A 21,100-nucleotide genomic window follows, 5' to 3' on the forward strand; every position below is an offset into this window, starting at 1 on the left:
TTTACCTGGTTGCCTCTTTCTAGCCCCTGCTGTCTGAGTTTGGGTAGAGCAGTTGCCAGAGCCAGGATGTCCTTCCCCTCCTGCCAGCCCAACTCTCCTCCTATCCTCTTGGTCAGTGTATACTTTCCTGAAAAACCACTGAGCAAAACTTGTGCCGTGGGAGTGAAGAGAAAAGTCAGCCACCTCTCCTCTCCTCCAGGGGACGCGGAGGCTAGCGCAGTGAGGAGAGAGGCCGGTCAGAATGCCTCATGACCCCTCACAGTAAGGGCTGTCCCTAGAGAAATACCCAAACAGAGAACTGGTGCAGAGTAGATGGAGTGATGATTGGAGTGAGCTATGGCCTGGTCTCTCAAATGAGATGTAGTACAAATATGTCTGTCATAGTTTTGGGAAAATTGAGGGAAACAGAAGCAAACACAAGATATGCAAAACAGTAATGTCCAAACCTGTCGGTGGGTAGCAGAATAATGATTTACACTGGTGATGCCCTTGCTCATTGTACAAATTAAAAAAAAAATCCTCCCTTCCCCCAACCACATATAGAAAAGCACTTAAGAGTTCAAAGGTAAAGCTTGTCACACTCCAAATACAAAATGATTTACTTACATGCAGCAAAATATACAAGAGGTGAATTCAAAAACAAACTTAATTCATTATATTCGCTTGGCACAATTGCAATTCAATTTTAAAAAAATAATTGTAAAATACTGAAACTGACCTGAATTCAAGTATAACGGTTTCTTCAACAGAAACATTATCAATGCAATAAAACATTACACGGAATATATAGAAGCAAAACACCTTCTTGAGTTTTTCTTAAATTTCTGTGTTTTTTAAAATACAGTTTTAATGCCAACAAGACTCACAATTGTATTTTTAAAATGAATATTATTGCATTGTTTTTGCATATCTTGTGGGACAGAAAATGCAAAGTTACTGATTCCTGTTTCAGAAGCAGAGACAGTGATTTGTTTTTGCTCTCAAATGGCCCTGGATTCAGATCCCCCCAGTTAACCCAGAAATGGGGCGCTGCACACTCACTGGGCGCAGGGCCCCCGCGTGGGCGCACGTACACACGGCCGACACACGCAAACAGACAACCCACTACATGCGGATCACACTCAGAGACTCTCGAACACGCTTCCTCTCTTCCAGCCACCCATACGCCCAGCGTGGGAGAGAACCCCTCAGCCACCCACCTGTGCAAGCCCCTGTGAAGTGCATTGCTGATTACCTTTAAATTATAAAACCAATCGAAAACCATGTGCACTACCTATGGAAACCATACAAATTACTGGGCATACACAACGTCTGGTAAAGCTCTCCCACAGGGCTGCAAGGACCCTCTGTAGGAAAAGGAAACCACACCCGTTTAATAGCAGGATCAAACTGAACCCGATTTACATTTGCAAGAGTGAAAACAGTAAGGTGGTGGCTACTGAACTTCGCCAACACTCCTCTTCCCCCCTCCTCCTGGGAAAATAAAATAAAAAACCCCAAAACAACAAAATGAAAATTGCAACATGCTGTCAAGAGAAATGTCAAACCACAGAACAAAGGAGCGCTCAGCAGAACCCAGCTCCTCCTCGCGTTGTCCAGTGCTGGCTGCCCCTTCCTGCGGGCCGCGCCGCTCCCCTCACCACCTCCGCTGCAGGCTGGCTGGCTGCGGGCTGGGCTGCTGGGCTGGGGCTGGGGGCCAGTGAGGGGATGGTGATCCTGACGTAGGCGGGCAGCAGGCGGCTGGAGGTGGGGGTGGGGCAGCTGCCTCTTGGCCAAGCGCCCTCCCTCCTGGCTCCCAGCTCCTGGCCTCCTGCTGCCTGCTCTTCCCTCTCTGGTGGGGGTCGGGGGTGGGAGTCATGCCTGCCTCCTTCTGCAGATCCACAGGGCCCTGGCTCTATGGGGACAGTGAGGCTCGTACACAATATGTGCAAAATGATTTTTGTACAAGCAAAGTTGAAAGACACCCGTTTGACAAAGGTCCTTTTCGGTGGGGGCTACCACAGGAAGCTGAGGGTCTCTTTTGTGCCCAAGGTGAAGGCTGGTTCCTGGCACAGGGCTTGCAAAACCACAGGAGAGCAGGCGGCCTTCTCTCGCTCCCTCCCTGACCCTTCCTCCTCCTCCTCCTCCTCCTCCTCCTCCTCCTCACCACACTACCCCCTTGGACACAAACTGGGGTTGCTGCTTTTCTTCCCCCCAAAAAGCTGACTCTCCACACCACCCAACTCTGTGTCTTGTCCCAACGAAATGAATGAAGACGCTGTTCCGTTAACTCCAGGTCACGAGAACAGTGAGGCACTTCTGAAACGAACCCTTTAGGAACATTGAGACAAATAAAAAACCCATCATCTCCCAGCCCAGCTCCTACAGGCTGCTGACGTAGGCTCTGCTGTCCTGCAGCTCCTCCTCGCTCCTCTGAGGCTCCTGGCTGGGCCCACAGGGCCCGGGCTCCTCGCCCCCTGCTCTGTCCTGCCCCTGGTCCCTGCAGTTAACAAAAGGTAATAGGGTGCCGTTGGGGCTCTGCTGGGCGCCCCCACTGAGGATGTTGTCTGCAGCGTTCTCCATCTCCTCGATGGTCATGTCGCAGGCGTCAGCCAGCTCCTGGGTTGTGACCTCGATAAACTTGGGATCTTGGGCAAACTGCCCCAGTCCTTCCGAAATCAAGACCTGAAGGGGGGAGGGCCATGAGGAAAAACCAAAGAGGAACATTATTCCTGCAGCTCAACTCTTCTGTTTAGGGTTAGAGCAAAGGACTTCTGACTAGAAACTTCAGGAGTGTGTGCGTGCGTGTGTGAGTGCGTGAGTGTGTGGTGGGTGCGCAGAGGAAAGGAGTGAGATTCAGGATGTACAGGCTGGCGGAGAGAGCTTTGGGCTGGGGTACTCAACAACTGTTACAAATACATGAAAACCTGGCTCACTGAGGGGCTGCAGGGGGTAGTCTCACAGCAGAGGGTTCTACCCTCTGCCCTTGTCTTTTCTCCTCCCTGGCGTCCCATATCATTCTCTCCGAGAAACCTTCATTCTCTTCTGGTGAAACTGTTTTGCCCACTGCCCGTCGCCTGTCTGCGGTGCGGATCCTGAGTAAGGCCTGTGCCAGCTCCGCGCTTGGCCCTGCCTCCTCTTCTGCCTCTGCTGGGAAGGGCCAGCGGGCAAAGCCAAAGCTCCTCCCCCCTCCCTAGAGGCTGCTTCAGTGACCGGTGTGGGGAGTGACCCGTGGGCCAGTGGGCAGGGGAAGCAGTGGAGGGAAGCGCTGTTAGCCCTGCTTCCCCCTTACTCTTTATCTTGCGTAATGTTTCTTCATCACTCCACCCTTCCCAACATGCTTAATATCTGTCTTTCCTCACCACCATGTGAGCTCATCAGAGCAGAAACCCTATTCCTTAGAGGTGGCCCCCCCTAGAACACAGTCTACACAAGGCAGGTGCTCAGCGGAGATGTGTGGCCTGAATAAGAGGCAACAAAGCCCCTGGAACCACAGGGCTTTAGAGGTAGAAGGCACTTGGGAAGTCATCTGGTTTCGTTCCCCACCTCCTGCGACAGCCTGATGACTGGACAGGCATCGTCTCTGCTTGCACATGTCAAGTGATGGGGCTCCCTGTTTCACAGGAAAGCCCTCATTTTGGAAAGATCGCCTTGTGTTAGCTACAGTCTGCCTGTCAGGTTGGTCCAGGTGCGCCAGCCCTGCATTGAAGACCTCTTGTCCAGGACCCAGAAGCCTTACAGGATGGAGATGCATGTCATGGCTTCTTTATTTTAGTCCTCACCCCAGGATTTGTTTTTATTTTTAGAGTGAGTGGAAGGGAGGGAGAGAGAGAGAGAAACATTGATATGAGGGAGAAGCATCAATTGATTGCCTCCCATATGCACCCTGACTGGGGAGTGAACCCACAACCCTCTGGTGTATGGGATGAGGTGCCAACCGGCCAGCGCGGCATATCACGGCTTCATTAGTCGTCACCACCTCTCTAGGTTTACTTTCCGAATTCCCTCAACCGGTTCTCATACAAAGTGGTTCCTAGGAACCTTGCCAACCCAGTCATCCTCCTTTGGGACTGTTCCAATTTGCCAGAGGTGCCCTGAGATCTGGTGCCAGGGTAGCAATTGGTGGTCTGACCAGGGCAGAGCAGGGTGGGCCCGAAGGTGCTCTTGTTCTAGCCTAGAGGCTCTCAACCCTGGCTGGGAATTAGAATCATCTAATTAGAATCATCTAAAGAGTTTTTAAAAACACCCATTTACTTGGTCACAGGTTTCCAACCCCCGCAGGTTATTCTATGAGCGAGCGACCAGGCTCGGGACTCAGACCTGACTCTGTGCACACAGGCAGCCCGCTGATAGCCAGGCGGACAGCATGCCCTGTGTGTGGTGAAGCCCCGCAGCTTTCTCCGCTTCACTGGCCTGTGGTAGGGATGTGCGCTGTTTTCTCCCTCCCCCTGCGTCAGCCCAGCCCCCACAGAAGTCCAGAACTGCCTGCCTGCCATGCCGTCCTGCTGCCGGCTCTGGCTGTGAGGGCCTTTCAGGCCAGGAGACTGACTGCAGTCCACTTGGGAGAGAGCCGGGTTCCCCCTTCGTGATCTCCATGCAAAGTGCCTTCTGCCTCGGGCCTTTCCTCCCCATCTGCCGTGCTCGGGTCACTTACTGCTTCCACCAGACTGCTGGCACTGCCGTGGAACTGCCTGCCCCAGGCCCCGGCCTGGCTGGGCACAGTGAGGGACACCGGCCGGGCTCTCCGTGGGGCGCTGCTGCCCCCCTCGCAGGGTGTGGGCTCCCCCGCCCAGGAGCTGCAGTGGACGGATGGGAAGCTGCTGTTGAGTTTCTCGGTGGACTCGGTTCCTTCCAGCCGAAGGGTGGGGATGGGCTGCGGGGGCCAGCCTCGGCTGCTGGGCGTGGCCGGCGGGGTGGCACACGGCCGGGGGAACGTGGTGGGAGAATGGCTTCTCTGGAGGAGGGGGCTCAGGCCCGCCACTGCCAATGCCTGTGGACACACAGGGAGCACGGGTTACGGGAATGGTCAGGCCGGAGGCAGGCCTCTCGGCAGCGACTGCTTCCAGCTGGTCCCAGCTGCCTGGAGCTCATACACCACATGTCACCCGTCTGAATCCTCCCTCATCAAGACCCAGTGTACACTGCACCCGTCCTACAACGCATTTCCTGACGCTCTCAGTCTGAAGTAACCCTGTCTCCTCTAAATTCCAAACGTTGTGACAGACTGGAGTCAGGGTCCCCTGGCTGTCAGCACTGGCCCTGCCCCGCCAGCTGCGAATTCTCCCCCTTCGGCGTCCTTGTCAGTTGACTGGAGAGGATGTGCCTGGGCCACCTGTACGGCCACACACAGAGCCCACGGTCTCCCTGCCCTCGGGCTGAGCTGATGTGAGGTCCACGCGAAGGAGGGTCTGCACAGAAGCACACGGTGCGTCCAAAGGGCTGGACAAAACCAGGGCTTCCTGTTCCCGTTTTCACAGTTAACCTGGCCGTTAACGATGCCCTGCCAGTCTCTACTCACCTTGTTTTTGCACTGCTGTTCAGATCTCACACTGTATTGTGATTGAACTATTTACACGCTGTGCCCTCTGGCCCCCTGGTGCGTGAGTGCCCCAAGGGTGGGTCGTGGTGCCCAGGTGACCTGCCGCAATGCCTGCTCTGATGTGCTGCATCCACGGGGCAGGGGCAGCGTGGGGAGCGCCCAGCCCGAGAGGCAGAGAGAAGGGGGCACTGCCATGTGGGTGGGAGGTAGCAGAAAGGCATAAAGGGAGAATGTAAATGAAGAGCAGTTTCTTGCCTTCCAGAATGATCGAACAGATGAGTGAAATAAACTTCCAGAAACCCTTGAAACTATGACATACAGTGTCCTCCCAGCCTGCCAGCCTTCCCTGGCCACTGCTCTTGATGTCCCCAGCCTGGGCCCTTGGGCCCTGGAGATACTATGCATGTGGGCAATGCCACGCAGACTAAGCAAAACAGTGCATTTCTTTAAGCTGAAATAGTGTCAACTTAGCCAAGTCACACTGGCCATCTTATCTATTTATATAAAAGCCAAGCGACCAAACGAACGATCGGTCACTATGACGCATACTTCAGCGGCCAACCAGCCTCAATCGGCCGCCCCCACCCAACCTCCTGCGGCCCCTTCCCCCAGCCAACCCAGCCCCTGATCGGTCCCCACCACCATGATCGGGGGCAGGGCCAGCCAGCCAACCTCCTAAGTCCCCTGCCCCCACCGGCCCCGGCCTGACTGGCCCCTACCAGGGATGGACGGACGGACCCCACCCATGCACAAATTTGTGCACTGGGCCTCTAGTCTATATAATAAAGCCTAAGCAACCATTATGGCGGAACGACCAGACGACTGGTTGCTATGATGAGCACTGACCACCAGAGGGCAGATGCTCAATGCAGGAGCTGCCCCCTGGTGGTCAGTGCGCTCCCATGGGGGAGCACCGCTCAGCCTGAAGCTGGGCTCATGGCTGGCTAGTGCAGCGGCAGTGGCGGGAGCCTCTCCCGCCTCCGTGGCAGCACAAAGGAGCAGCAAGTAGGTGGGCGGTAAGGAGTGAGGGGTCCCAGACTGTAAGAGGGCGCAGGCCAGGCTGAGGGACCTCCCCCCGCAGCGCACGAATTTCGTGGGCCTCTAGTGCAGATCATAAACTTTAATCAGCCGTTGAATGCCTTTGTAAAAAAAAAAAAAAAAAAAAAAAAGGAAAACATACGCCTGTGGTAAGGGAGTGCATAATTAAAGAGGTAAAAGTTTAGGAAACTCTAGGTTACAGCCTAATTTTTCTGGAGGTAAGAGACTGCCTTAGATAATTCTTTGAGGACTCCATTAGTTCTGAGATACTAAGAGCATTTTGATGCTCTTTGGATTTTACACCGCAGAGCCATCCGTGCTAAAAGAAAAGGGTCAACAGTCAACTCTCCCTGGACCGTTTTCCTGGGATATCACACCCTACTCCTGACCATGTAGCTGGCTGGTTCTCCGATCATTTCTGTATTTCAGTGGATGGATTTTTGTGCCGCTCAATTTCCAGGTGTTTTGCAAGTATAGGTAGAACCACATCTGCTTGAGTGCCCTATGGTGTAAGCTAATGTCTTGGGGGTGGGGGTGGGGGTGGGGGACACCTGTGCCACTGTAAGAAGAAAGCTCAGGTGGATCCTGGGACCGTGTGGGGGGCTCCTGCTCACCAGTATTTCCTAGTTCTCCACCGTGGGAAGTGACAGGCTTTGTTAAGGCTCTCGTTTGGGTAGAAAAAGCCCCTCCCCTGGGGGCTGCTAGGCCAGGGGTGGGGATGCAGCAGTGATCTGAGACAGGGAAGATTGGTGTCTTGGGGACTTTGTCTAGCCTACTGGGGGGTGGCCAGTGGCCTGTCCAAAGTGTGAGCTACCTGATGATGAACCAGATGCAAGGGCAGGACTGTCTTCTGAGAGATGTCTCCCCCTTGATTCTTCTGTCGCTTCAGACATTCGAGGTGGAAGGAGGCCCTCCGGCCTGCAAAGGAGCCAAAGAACCGGCATCAGAGCCAGGGAAGGAGACGGGGTCTGTGCCGATTCGGGCCAGGGAGGGAAGAGGTCTGGATACACCTCCTCTTTACCTTCCATCTTTCTCTGACACATACCACGCAGCTTAAGTCCAAGCCCGATGCCAACAAGCCCTGCCCTTGGATTCCCTCTCCTCGCTTTGGAAATCTGCCCAGCCCACTGTGTGGGATTGTTAGAGCCAGGCCGCCATGGTTTCTGTCGCCCTGAGTGCCTGACCAGTCATCTGAGGTGCCCACTGCTGACACATCTGAGAGCGAGGCGCGTGGGCTTACCCAGGGAGGCCGAGCGGAGGAAGCCCCTCTTTGGAGATTGCCGGGTGTCCCTCCTGTCCTCTGGCGGTGCCAACTGTCGGCTTTCCTCATCCTGGTAGGAGAGCCTGGAACAGAGAACTCCTGGGGCTTGCTCCTGGAGGCTGAGACATGCACCCCACAGGGACAGCTGCCACCCCAGAAGGCAGTTTCTTTTGCCTCTCAGGGAAGGGAGCCCCCACTCTGTGCTCCCAGGAAGGTTTGGGGGGGGGGGCAGCAGGATGCTCTGAGCCCCGCACCTCTGATCAGAGGCAGTGAGGGCGCTCTTGGGTCAAAGTTGAGAAAATTGGGGAAAAATTCGAGGCCCACAAGGTTCTTTCCAGGCATGGCCCGGGCCCCTCTCGTCCACATGCTGATGCTCTTTACCAGGACTAGTCCCCACTTCACCCCAACTCCCCACCCCTTTCTCCCTGGCCTGCCCTCCCCTGCATCAGCATGGGCTCCACACAATCACCCTGTGAACAGCAGAGCTGTCACAAACCCGGGGCATCAAGTCAGTGGTTCCTAAGCCTTTCTGATGGGACTCACAGGTACACACACACACACACACACACACACACACACACACACACGACTGAACTAAACATCATGAACCACACTCACCATCATGCTCCGCACTCTGACACCTTCCATTCTACTTTAGTCCATTCTATTTCTTTTAAAATGTCAGTTGCAGTCCACTAAGTTGACTTCACTACCCCTGGTGGACACAGCTGTCGCTCTGAGATTGCATTCCAACCCCGTCGTTTTACAGAGGAGGCCACCGGCTCTGCTCCTCTGGGACCCGCGTCCTCGGAGGCAGAGACCAAGTAAGTGCCTTTCTGCTCCTGGCCCCTGACTTCCAGCATCTGCAGATGTTCAGGCAAGTTTTTGAACCAAAACCTCTAAGCCAATGGTTCTCAACCTTCCTAATGCCGGACCCTTTAATACAGCTCCTCATGTTGTGGTGACCCCCAACCATAAAATTATTTTCGTTGCTACTTCATAACTGTAATTTTGCTACTGTTATGAATCGTAATGTAAATATCTGATATGCAGGATATATTTTCATTGTTACAAATTGAACATAATTAAAGCATAGTGATTAATCACAAAAACAATATGTAATTATAGATGTGTTTTCCGATGGTCTTAGGCTACCCCTGTGAAAGGGTCGTTCGACCCCCAAAGGGGTTGCAACCCACAGGTTGAGAACCGCTGCTCTAAGCCTTTCCTCTCGTTCTCAGCTTGGTAAGCCCTCACTATTATATCTTCTTCTTTTAAACAAATCGTACCCATTCTTGAGGACCCAGCTTCTGTTTGACCTTGTGCCTGGAGCCTGTTATAGCCACCTTGACTTGGACCTTTTCAGAATGCCTGTACTCCTCACAGTTGTACCGCTCTGTGAGCAATTAGTTAGAAAATCTCTGTCATTTTCCTCTTCAGAGATCATCTTAGCTTCCTAACGAGTTTGCAGACTCTCCTTGAGTGTGGAAGCCAGTTTAACCATGACCTAGCAGAGCACTCTATAAGAGCCAAAACGGATGGAACATATGCTTTTCCTGATTTCCAAACTATGTGACCATGTACTGTATTAATTTGCATTCTCTAAAAATCTAAAGGCTAAAAGGGCTGGCCCTTCCTTTTTATAAAGTGCTTTCAGGAAAGCCTTTAAAACAATGCATCTTAAACTTTTTGAATGCAACCCACACTCATAAATACATTTTATGGGACACTGCAAACACATACGTTGGCCATTAAACAAATGTTTCACAAAATGATACTTACCTTTGTGACACTGGATGCTATTTTATGTCCTCTTATTTTATCCTAGTCTGTGCTATCATGTGCTATGCTTTCTTTTAAAAGTGCTGATCATAACGAAGTAAATGTCACAACCTCTTAATTGGTCTAGATCTGCAGTTAAAAAACCCTTAAAAAATTCCAGCGCTGACAAAAATCTCAGCCACCATTTGCCAACAGTGCCCTCTGCTGGCAGCTTTATTATAAGTAGTTTCACAAATGTTTGTTTACTGGTCAATATGTGAATGTGTATAACTGAGTCTCACTATAAAATATATTTTTTCGTTGTTTAGAAGTTTTTTTCTGAAAGCACTGTATTGTGAGGAAGGACCAAGCTAACCAGGGGATGTGTGTGTCTGTGTGGGTCTGAGGCTTCTGTCCCTAAGGAGCTGACAGCTGCCTTGCAGGCGCTCTTCTGACATGTGACCTCTTTCCCCTTCCAGATCTCTCCCAGAGGAGGGGCCCCAGGGCCTGCCTTTCACCCAGACCCCTCTACACACGCGGGCCCGCGGGGCAGAGGCCACAGGGCTCACTTGTCTGTGGAGACCAGGCTGGGCTCACTGCAGTACTCCGCGTCGTCACCCATCTGCACGTCATAGGTCTCGTCCTGAGAAAACTCCTCCCGACACACCATGGCTATCTGGCTCTCCCGGGAGTGGCACCTAAAGTGTCCAAGATGGAGAAAAAAATCAGAAACTGCCCGCCGCCTCCCCTTCCTCAGCAGTACGGCGTCACACGCATGTGCGCACGCGCTCACACACAGCAGCCAGGCCTCGCCTGTGACTGATCGCGGAGGAAGCACAGGACTGGGGTTGACGTTCCATGTGGGAAGAGGGTTAGGACCAGGGAGACCTGAGTTCTGACCCCATTCAATTACCCTCTGGCATCAGTGACTGAGGCCATCCCAAGCCTCAGGATCCCATCAATAAAACTGGAATAACATATGCCCTGCCTGACCCAGAGGCTTGTTGTGAAGAGCAAATGAAGCAACACACGAGATGGTACTTGGGAAGGAGGAGAGGATCAGCCTTTAAGGAAGGGTCCCGGGCTGCACTGATGGAGGGGGGTGGCTGATGAGCGTGCTGCCCCTTCCCTTCACTAGAGGCAGTTGGGCCTTTGGGCATTTGTTGGGCAGAGCTGAGAGGTCCTGGTGTCATGTTTAGCATTGGCTCCCTGGAGTGCAGGCACAGAGAAGGCTCAGAGAGTGGTTTTGTGCTTCTAAGCAGAGGGGAGTATGCCTGAGGCCCTGCTGAGCTGAGTCTCCATGGAGCTGGCAGCACACATCCCTGCCACGCCACATGGGCCTGGGATCCTACTGCCTTCCCTCGGCCAGTCTTCTGCTCACCTCCTCGCACCTTCCTTAGCTCCCTTTCCTGCCTGTGCCGGGCTCAGTAGCCCCTCCATCATTCTTCCTCTAGACCCAGAAAGCCAGGGCCTGCGTTATCCTCAGACTCATGAGGAGTCAGAGAAACATCCCCCTTCATCCTCAGAACTGAGTGCTGGGACTGAGCGCAGTTGTCTGGGGGAGGCCCTCACCGGTGGCTGCCCACCCCACAGTCCCAGGCTCTGAATGGGGTGGGAAGAGAGGGACAGGGAGGGAGCTTTGGTGAGGCACACGGGATGCGCTGGACACAGGGAATGGCAGCAGGCAGGCAACACCACTCCTCGGGGGCCACTGTGTGCCAGGTGCGCTGGTCTGTCCCCAGCAAAAGCAAGGCCAGTGCCGGAGCCACCTCAGCCCTGAGCTGTGACACAAAGGACAAGGTCCCAGAGCTGGAACTTTGGTTAAGTTGTCCCTCTTCACAATTTGAAACTTACTGTCCTGACTATTGTTTTTCCCAACTGTGATGGGAGGTGGGAGCTGAGATTTAGAGAGCGCTTACTATGTGCTAGGCACTGTGATCCTGTTTCCCCAACAGATGGATCTGCAGGGAGAGGAAGAAATCCCCAATGCCCCTCCCTACCTCCTCTCTAAAGTGATTTTTACCTTCCTTACTTAATACAGAACAAAGTCTCATATGAAAATTCCCTTTGAAGGAGGGGTTAGTTTACACTGAAACGCTAGTGATGAACACAGCAAGCCTTCCTTAGAGGATAAGGGGAGCAGGGAGAAGATGGTACTAGGACTGAGTCCCTGAAGGACATAGGAAGGGGGGAGGGTTGCAGAAAAGGGAGGGGCTGCCAAAACAAGGAGGGGTGGGTGGAGGAGGACGCCTTGGGCCAGCCACCTGGACGTTGACATCCTTCTGTGCAAACCAGCCTTTCTGATCAGCACACCAAACCGGGGCTCACACACGGCCCTGCAGCTAGAAGGCATCAGTGTGAGTGGGCAGGACGCGCTCAGCACTGCTTGGGTGGTGAGCCAGCTAATCTTAGGCAGCAATGTAGACGGATGGCCGCTTGACTTGTCTGCCATCAGTCACTGGTAAGTGGCCAGGCCATGTGGACGTACAAGTGTGCCGCTGGTTCCTTGAAGGAAAGCAGCTCAGGACACATGCCCATGGATTGAGAAAGACGCTGGGACATTTCAATTTTTCTGAGCTCAAGGGCAGAAAAAGAGACTGGCCCAAGAACCTGGCATGCTGGATCTGCCACCCGGCTCTGGGAGAGCAGTGCAGCTAAGGGCAAGGTGGCAAGGTGCAGATGCGTGGCCTCTCCCACCGGCCTGGGGAGCCAGAGCTGCCCACATAGGCAGGCAGATCCTCTAGGCCAGGCTGGGCTCCCAGAGGCCCAGAGCATGGCAGCAGGGAGCAGGCTATCCCAGCACTGCGCCCTGGAGCACCAGGGAGCAGAGCACAGGGAGAAAGAGCCGGTCAGGAGGTGGGAGGTGCAGTCAAGACCAGGAATGACGCTACCCTGGGACAGATGAGCATCTGCTACAGCGAAGGGCCTCCTGCCACCAAGAGGGCCCTCCCTGGAGGGGTGAGAAGGGTAGAAAGAGGAGGCGGTAACTTCGTCCCCCTCCCACTTGGGGAACGGTGTCCGTAGTGTAGCCAGGATGCAAACATCTTGGGGCTGAGAGGCCAGGGCCTCTGCATGGGCGGGGCTGGGCCCAGAGCACAGAGCAGGCTCTGCCAGAGGCGTGCTCCTCAGGACACTTGCTGGCAATGGGGCCACCCGCCTTCCCTGAGCATGGCTGCCACACGTAGTCAGGGCAGGACCTGGGAGGCGGCCTGCACCCTGCTCTCTCCCTGGATCACGGGGCAGCAGCGTCCACCCCAGCGTGAGGGGTGAGTGCAGGCCGGGGGGCCAAACTCTCCTCCCCGACCGCTCTGAGCTGGAGTGTGTGAGGCCCTGCAGGGCCCTGGGTGCCCCGCCCGCCTGCTTACCTCTTGGAGCTGAGCTTCCACGCTGCCTCCTGCACCCGGATGGCGGGAGACGAGGGGGGCCCATGGCCCTCCACGGCGCTGACGGAGATGGGGCAGCGGGTGGGGCGGGGAAAGCGGCCCAGGGCAGTGTTGTTGGCGTTGTTGATGTTGGCATTGGAGCCAGTGGATGAGTAGCTGCTGGGGGTGAAGGTGGAGTCCACCAGTTTCTCATGGGACGGGGACTCGGTGTCGCCTGGGCTGCTGGTGGCCTTGTTGATGTGCAGCGGGCGCTGAGTGGTGAAGGTCTGGGGGAAGGTGCTCCGGCTGTCGCTTTGGTAGTAGCTGACGTGGTTGCCGAACAGGCCACCGGCCCTCTGCAGGCAAGACAGGAGGGGTGGGTGGAGGAGGACGCCTCCGTGGCAACCTCTCCTCCGCAGCCACCCCAAGGGAAGTTGTCTGCCCTCTGAGAGCACGCAGGGCAGCACGTGGTGGGTGGGGATTCTTCACCACGTGGCCTGGCAGCTGGAGTGGCAGGGACCCATCAGTCCCCTCTGGAAGGGCTGGGGGAATAGTGAGGGACAGGACATCCTGTGGGAGCCAGCCGGGCTGGGCAGCCGCTGCCCGGGGAGTTTCTAATGAGCCTGTGGAAGACTGGGGTTGAGTTCAAGGATGAGTCTAGTGTGCCCAGCCTCCCCTGCACCTGGGAGGGGTGGCAGCTGAGGTGCTGCGAGGTCTGAGGGGCGGGGAAGGGCCTGAGGCTCCAACAAGATTTAAAAATGGAACTCCATCTGGCTCACTGGGCTAGAAACTGTGTTAGCCAAAGGCTTTGAAATAAAGATGATGGATTTACTACCTCTATTATATTATGGCCTCCTTTCCTGTGTGTGTTTGTGTGTGTGTGTGTGGGGGGGGGGTGGCGGGGGGGCGGGGGGGGGGGAGTGTCTTAGAGATTTCAGATCTGGAACCGGGCTCATGCCCAGCATTCTTTCCTTGTCCTGGGCAAGTGGGCAAGTAGCTATTGGCAAGGTTGGTTGGCGGAGTCTGGGCAGGGCCGTGTCAACCTGCTGCTGTGTCCCTGAGGCCACTCAGTAAGGCACGCTTCGCAGTGATGAGAATGAGGATGTGATGACAGGTCAGGTACAGGCAGGACCACTTCCTCTCGCCTCCCTGTGTTTCCATAGCCTGGGGACCCAGGCACGGGGCTGGGAGGGACAGGTGTGTGCTGGCCCTCGCTGGAGAAACACTTAGATAAATGCCTTCGGGATTAGGCAGGTGCCACAAATGAAGGGAGAGAGCTGGATGGAAGAGCCAAGCGGTCCAGTCATGTTGTTTCTGCTGTGCACACTGAAGTTCAGCCTCCGGCCCAGGGGAGGAGGGGCAAGGCTGGAGGGACCTGTGACCTGGAGAACACATGTCCCGTCTAGGGGACAGCTGCCACTGGGCTCCAGCCCTCTGCTGCCATGGGGGCCACAGCCTCACATCGACAGGGCTTCGTATGCTTTAAAGAGAAACCGGAAGTCTAGATTTTTATTTGAATGTGCCCGATTTTCAAATGTTGGCAAACGAAATGGGCCTGCATGTTAGCTGTGGCCCAAGGGCCATCACTTTGCAGCTTCTAATGTACTTTCTCCTTGGAAACATTTCCCTCGGAAAATGGGTCCCTCTTCCTCCTCCCAGAGCCCGCGATGCCCTCAGAGCTGCCATGCACTGGGAGCCCTGGCTTGAGAGGGAGTTGGGCTTGGAAAAGGGGAGGGGTAGGAAATAGCTGGTGGGCAGAGCTGGAATCTGCCACAGAACTCGGGCCTTTCTCCCTGGCAGGACACCAGTCCACCCTCCTGCTTCAACCAAACATGATTAAGGTGGAGAGTGCTCTGTAGCATCCGCCTACCCTGAAGATGTCGTCTTCAGAGGCGGCAGACACAGCCTCCTTCATGGCTTTGTCTAGTTCCTCCTCGGCTGTCAGGTCTCCGGAGATGGCCCGTCGGATCTCGGGCCCGATGTCGTGCAGCGTGCGCAAGCCAGCCTGGAACCCAGAGGGACGCGTGAGCCCGGGGCCCCCGCCCAGCCACTCACCCGCATGTCTCCCCAGGCAGGGAGCCCCCAAAAGGCATCCTGTGTGTGCGAACTGGGCGTCTCTGGGGCCGCTCTGTCTGGCTCCAAGTGGAAGAACCCAGGCTCGTACCCAGGAGAGATGAAGGCACAGTAGGTGGCAGGGGCTGTCGGGGAACCTCAGCCCCGCTCCAGAGCCTGGGCACCGCGGAGCAGGCAGGGCATGCGGGCAGTGTGTGTGGAGAGAACACAGAGGGAAAGGACTATGTTCCCCTCGCGCATCCACCTTCTGAAGGGACCTGGCCCCCGCCCACTGGTGAGAGACTTGGACCCTGGCCCGGGGTCAGAGGAAGGGGGCCAGGCCTTCCTCGGGGTGTGGCCCCGCTGGCCCCTCACCTGCAGGGACAAGGCGTTCCTCTGGGAGGGCTTGCCCACGAGGCCCTGCTCTTTGCGCTTCTTGAACTTCCGGAAGTACTCTTGGATCAGGAAAGTAGCATAGAACTTGCCGACCGTGACCTCATCATCTGACATTCAAAGAGAGAACAGGGAATTGGAGATGGACAAGGGGAATTCAGTTGGGCTTTATGAATTTATTTTTCAGCAGCCAAACTTTAAAAATTTTTAAATTTATATTTTGAAGAGATAGTACATTCACACGGTTCAAAAAGACAAAACTATATAAAAAATTATATAGTGAAAAGCCTCTCTCCCACTGTTCCCATCTGCCAGGTTACCATCTCCTAATAGATAAGCTTTTTATTAGTTTCTTGAATATTTTTGCAAAGATTCTTTATGCAAATGCTTTCTGTAAATGAGCAATATATTCTTATTGCCCCCTTTTTAAAGAAAAATACCATATTGTCAAAATTATTTCCCACCTTGCTCCGTTTACTGAACTGACATTGCTACTGTTCTCATTTGATTCTGAAGCTTCAGACCCCCTGCAACCAGTCCCCTAAGTGCAAACATAGTTCTGCTTAAAGGCCAGCAGGAGGGGTGGTGGGAGGAGCACCTTCCTCCTGTGTAAGTTTGGGTTTTTCTTTCAACCAGATAGATTGCGTTGGCTGGGACCACTGTCTTGGGAATGAGCCATGTGATGGAGAAGCCAGGAAGTCTCCAACGAGAATATTTCATGCCCTATAAGGAGCCCCTTTGCTCCACCTCCTAGGTCTCTGTGAAGGACAGGGCCACGGGCCTGGGAATCAGCTGGTTGGGTCAGATCTAAGGGCTTGCGATGGTTCTCCTGCTTCTAATTGTCCTCAAAGAGGAGCCAAATCCACAGCAGCCCCCTCATTCCCATTGGGAGGAAAGACCCTGAGCCCCTGTCCAGAGCAGTCGGGGAGGAAGTGTTGCAGGGGAAAGAGCTTGGCGCTCTGGCATCCCTCAGACCTGGGTTCAAATCCCAAATCTGCTAGGTCCTCACAGCGTAGCCTTGGGCCAGCTACTTAGTCTCTAAGAACTTTGATTCTTTGAGCAAACATCATAGAAACGTTATAAGGAGCAAATAAAATACTGTATGAAAGCCGTCAGGTGCCGCCTGTCCATCTCTGTGACTCCACTGGGTCCCAGTCCTGCCTTCCCGCTGGGAAGTGGTTCTCAACAGGGGTGGTGTCACCTTTTAAAAAGTGTTTTGAGGCTGGTGGGATGTTTTCAGTTGACATGGTGACTTGGGGTGCTACTGGTACTAAGTGGCTCTCGATGTGGCCCTTAAGCACAGGCATGTTTTGCACAATAAATAATAGCTTCGCACTCTTTCAAGTACTATGACAGGACATCCATGTGGGGGACAACCTGCTTATAGTTATCTGAGCTAAGAACCTAACTTCACTTTACATAGTTTTAATATATCCAGAATTTTCCAGGAACATAACTGCTGTGTAAGTTGACAGAAGACTTCGCTTCACCTGCCCCGATGGAATCTGAGTCCTCGCTGTCGTTGACCTGCCTGTCTCAGGCAGCATGTGTTCTTTGCATGTGCATGCATGTAGGTGTATGTATATATATGTGCGTGTGTAAAGTTGTTTAAATATACTTAAGCTTTATACTTCAAAATGACAAAAACAAGATGTTGACAATATTCAATCATCTTACTTCCTTTAAACACTTAATCGTTATACGTGGGTGCATACAAGCATTCCTTCAGTTAGTTACAACTTTATATATTGAAAGCCTTTAGATTTCAATACATTTTATATTAATTAAAGCATTATATTAATATTTTGGAAATTACATGTGTGGGAAGGCTGTTTTACCTATGGCTCAGGACAGCGGTAGGGGCTGTGGGTGCACAGGGCTGAGCAACATACCCTGAGAAGGACACACACAGCTCCCACCAGGAGGCGCTCTCAGGACCCATTTATGACAAGAGCCATCAGGCCAGGGGTTTATGGGGAAACTTAAAAGTTTCCTTGAAGTTCTGCCAAACCTCAAGCTTTGAGAGGCCTTGTCTGACTTCATCTGCGAAATGTAGGACTGGACTGGATCTCCAACCCAACGGCGGCCTGTATCTGAGTTTGTGGAGGGCGTGGCACCCTCGTCCCTTCTAACCAGGAGGGCCTTTCAGCCCACAGGCAGGGTTCGGGGAGACCGGGTTTCCCACAAGCCTAGCAACTCAAGAACCAGGCAGGTGGCGAGCGTGCGGAGAGCGGGAAGCACTTACCACCCGCGGGGGGCACCACTTGGTCCAGCAGCTTCATGCTGGTCCGCTTCCAGATCTTCTTGATTATGGCCCGCAGCTCCTCATTGGCTTGTTCCAGGTTCCCTGAGGGGAGGGAGACAGACACAAGGCTGAAAAGATCATCCGACTCTTGGAGGCCCCCCCATGGGGTGTGCTCTCAGCATCAAGTGCCCCACAGATGGTCCTGATCCCTTGTTTCCCTCTTTCTCCCCTGTCTTGTGCCCTGCCCAATGCCATTCCTTCTCGGCCTGCTACTCAGCGGGCCAGGGGCATCCCTTCACCTCACACACTGCTTTTCCTTGTGGGCGGCACTTAGGACTGACAAGGCTGCTGGTGCTGGACAGAGCTCAGCAGCCATCTGGCAGGAGAGCACAGGGGCTCTCCCTGGATGGCATTTCTCAGGGCCCCCGTGGTTGCCAGGGAGACGTGGGTGATTGGAAGAAGAGCAGTCTCCCCAGTGTCAAAGCCCTTTGCTGAGTCTCCTGCAGGGAGCAGGTGGCACAGCCTCAGTGTGGAGGCAGAAATGGAAGACACTGGATTCTCTGGGTCTACCTTCCCCACTGGCGAAACAGGCTAATGAGGTGTTCACCCCATGTGGCCTCTGGGATAATGGCCTTATTGCCATATGAGAGGAAAGCTGAGGCCTGCAGCTGTGAGACAGGATGCAAGATGCCCCCAACCTGCCTCCCACCACCACTGATGTATGCACCCCTGCACAGTCCCTGGCCTGTGACCAGAACGGATTTCACCCTGTGAGTAGGTTATATTACATGGCACATACGACCCTGAGATGGGGAGGTTATCTAGGTGAGCCCGACCTAATCACAAGAGCTCTTTAACAGTAGAGAGTTCTCAGGTACAAACTTCCAGTATAAAATAAGTAAGTCCTGGGAATATAATGCACAGCTTGGTGACTATAGTTAGTACTGTATTGCAATTTAAAAGTTGCTAAGAGAGTAGATCTTAAAAGTTCTCATCACAAGCCCTGGATGGGTGGCTCAGTTAGTTGGAGCATCATCCTGTACACCAAAAGGTTGCAGGTTCAATTCCCGGTCAAGGAACATACCTAGGTTGCGGGTTTGGTCTGTGGTTGGGGTGCTTATGGGAGGCAATCAATCAATGTTTCTTTCTCTCTCTCTCTCTCTCTCTCTCTCTCTCTCTCTCTCTCTCTCTCTCTCTCATCATTGAACATAGCCTCAGGTGAGGATTAAAAAAGTTATCATCACAAGAAAAATATTATAACTATACATGGTGATGAATGTTAACTAGCATTATTGTGATGATCATTTTACAATATATACAAATAACAAATCACCAAGTTGTATACCTGAAACTATTATAATGTTATATGTCAATTGTACCTCAATAAAAAACAAAACAAACAAAAAATAAACACGTGAAGGGGGTCAAAAGGTGGAAGTAGAGAGTTCTCTCCAGCTGGGAGCAGGAGTGAGAGAGATGGTGGCGTGGGCCTGGAAGAAAGCACACACCGAGTTGGGAGCTGAGCTGAGAGAGGCAGCCTCTGGGGCTGAGTGGTCCCAGCAGAGAGCCAGCCCTGCAACTGCACGAAGTGAATCCTGCCAGCAACCTGAATGAGCTGGAAGTGGGTTCTTCCCTGGAGTCTCTGGGAGAGGACACATCCTGACCAATATCCCGTTGGCCTTGTACAGCCCTGAGCACAGAACTCAGCTAACCCATGGCTCCACTCCTGACCTACAAAACTGGGAGCCAATACCTGGGTGTTGTTTCAAGACAAGAAATGTGTGGTAATTGGTTATACAGCAATAGGAAACCAATACTGGCAGACCTCTATGATATTCTGTTTTAGATCACCGCAATAAAGCGAATGTTGCAATTAAGCCAGTCACAATTTTTTTTCATTTCCCAGTGCATATAAACATTATGTTTACACTATACTGTAGTTTATTAATTGTACAATAGCATTATCTATATATATAAAAGCCAAAGTGACTGTTATGACCGGATGACCGGATGACTGGCCAATAGCTATGATGCACACTGACCACCAGGCGGCAGATGCTCAATGCAGTAGCTGCTCCTTGGTGGTCAGTGAGCTTCCACAGCCAACCTCCCTCAGCCGGCCAACCTCCCGTGCTCCCTGCCCCCCGGACAGCCCCGATTGGGAGATGGCCCTGATTGGCCTGATCACCAGCAAGGCTGAGGAACCCCACCCGTGCACGAATTTGTGCACCAGGCCTCTAGGGTCTATATAAACAATGTAAATACCTTAATTGAAAAATATTGTTTAAAAATGGTAACCATCAGCTGAGCGTTCAGCAAGTCCTAATCCTTTTGCTGGTGGAGGGTCTTGCCCTATCTGCAATGAGCAATAAAGTGAGGTCTGTGTGCTGAACCGCCCAGTGCTGCTCTGCGGGGAGGCAGCACGGCCAGAGCTGGTCAGGCTGCCTGCGCTGGAATCTGCTCTGTGGCCCTGCCAGCGAGGCTCCCTTTGAAGGAAGCCCAACAGGAGCAAGCAGAGGTGGCAAGGGAGAGTGGCGGGCACCTGAATCCCCTGTGAGAACGTCGATCCAAACAGCACCTGAGCCAAAGGGCAGTCTTGACATTCTAGTTGTGGAGGAAGTCCTTCGTGGTTATGCTCCCTTCCTGGGTAAGGTAGCTAGTGGTTTCTGACATATGCAGTGAAAGAGTCCAAATTAATACAATGCTCAAATATACTTATCTTATGTAGTGGGTTGAATAGTGTTCCCTCCAAATTCATGTCCACATGGAACCTTGGCATATGACCTTCGTTGGAAATAGAGTCTTTGTGGATGTGATTAGTTAAGATGAGCTTGTACTCATCAGGTGGGCCCTAAATCCAGTGTGACTGGTGTCCTTATCAGATGAGGAGACATGTGGAGACACACAGGGAAGAAGGCCAGGAGAGGATGGAGGCAGAGACTGGAGGGAGGCAGCCACCAGGAGCCAGGAGAGAGGCAGGGAACAGCTCCCCCTCAGAGCCGAAAGGGAACCCCGCTGACACCTTGACTTTGGGTTTCTGGCCACCTGAACTGTGAGAGGAAACATTTCTGTCCCATCTGCTACAGTCTGCTACCATGGACTTAGGCAACAAATCCATCTTCCAAAAGAACTTTTAAATTTTTTCAGGCCTCAGTTTATTCTCACGATTAGCTGTGTACCTGGGGAACGTCACTAGCAGTTGTTGCACATCATCTAAGTATTTAAACATATCTTCCTTCTGCATCCCAAAGTTTTGTGTGGCTTGGGACTGGTTCTCTGATGAAGGTGATAATTTCTGTCCAATTCCTTCCACGCTCAAAAGTCTGAAGGGCGATGACTGGTGAAGACTTTATCCTCACAAGTTGAGATGCTTTCTCACATGTCTTTCCAGTGGCTTCTAAGAACTTGCCTTTGTCTTCTAGGCTTAAGAGATTAACACTATGGGGGAGGGTTTGTCTCCGATAAAGGTT

General features: G+C 53.1%; 1 protein-coding gene across 1 annotated transcript in view; it reads right to left on the reverse strand.

The window, feature by feature from the left end:
* Positions 1–565: 565 nt before the first annotated feature.
* Positions 566–21,100, reverse strand: part of CACNA1C (calcium voltage-gated channel subunit alpha1 C) — a 224,941-nt gene continuing 204,406 nt past the window's right edge. Inside the window, exons 35-43 of the mRNA XM_081083633.1 lie at positions 17,631–17,732; positions 15,368–15,495; positions 14,811–14,945; positions 12,944–13,296; positions 10,148–10,276; positions 7,797–7,900; positions 7,371–7,474; positions 4,634–4,969; positions 566–2,664 (exon numbers count right to left, since the gene is read on the reverse strand). Of these exons, the coding sequence (XP_080939759.1) occupies positions 2,362–2,664; positions 4,634–4,969; positions 7,371–7,474; positions 7,797–7,900; positions 10,148–10,276; positions 12,944–13,296; positions 14,811–14,945; positions 15,368–15,495; positions 17,631–17,732 (1,694 nt within the window). The 3' untranslated portion in view covers positions 566–2,361. The remainder of the gene's footprint in view (positions 2,665–4,633; positions 4,970–7,370; positions 7,475–7,796; positions 7,901–10,147; positions 10,277–12,943; positions 13,297–14,810; positions 14,946–15,367; positions 15,496–17,630; positions 17,733–21,100) is intronic.

Source organism: Myotis nattereri (genome assembly GCF_964212035.1).
Source record: "Myotis nattereri genome assembly, chromosome: 2".
In the NCBI taxonomy this organism is placed as follows: Eukaryota; Metazoa; Chordata; class Mammalia; order Chiroptera; family Vespertilionidae; genus Myotis; species Myotis nattereri.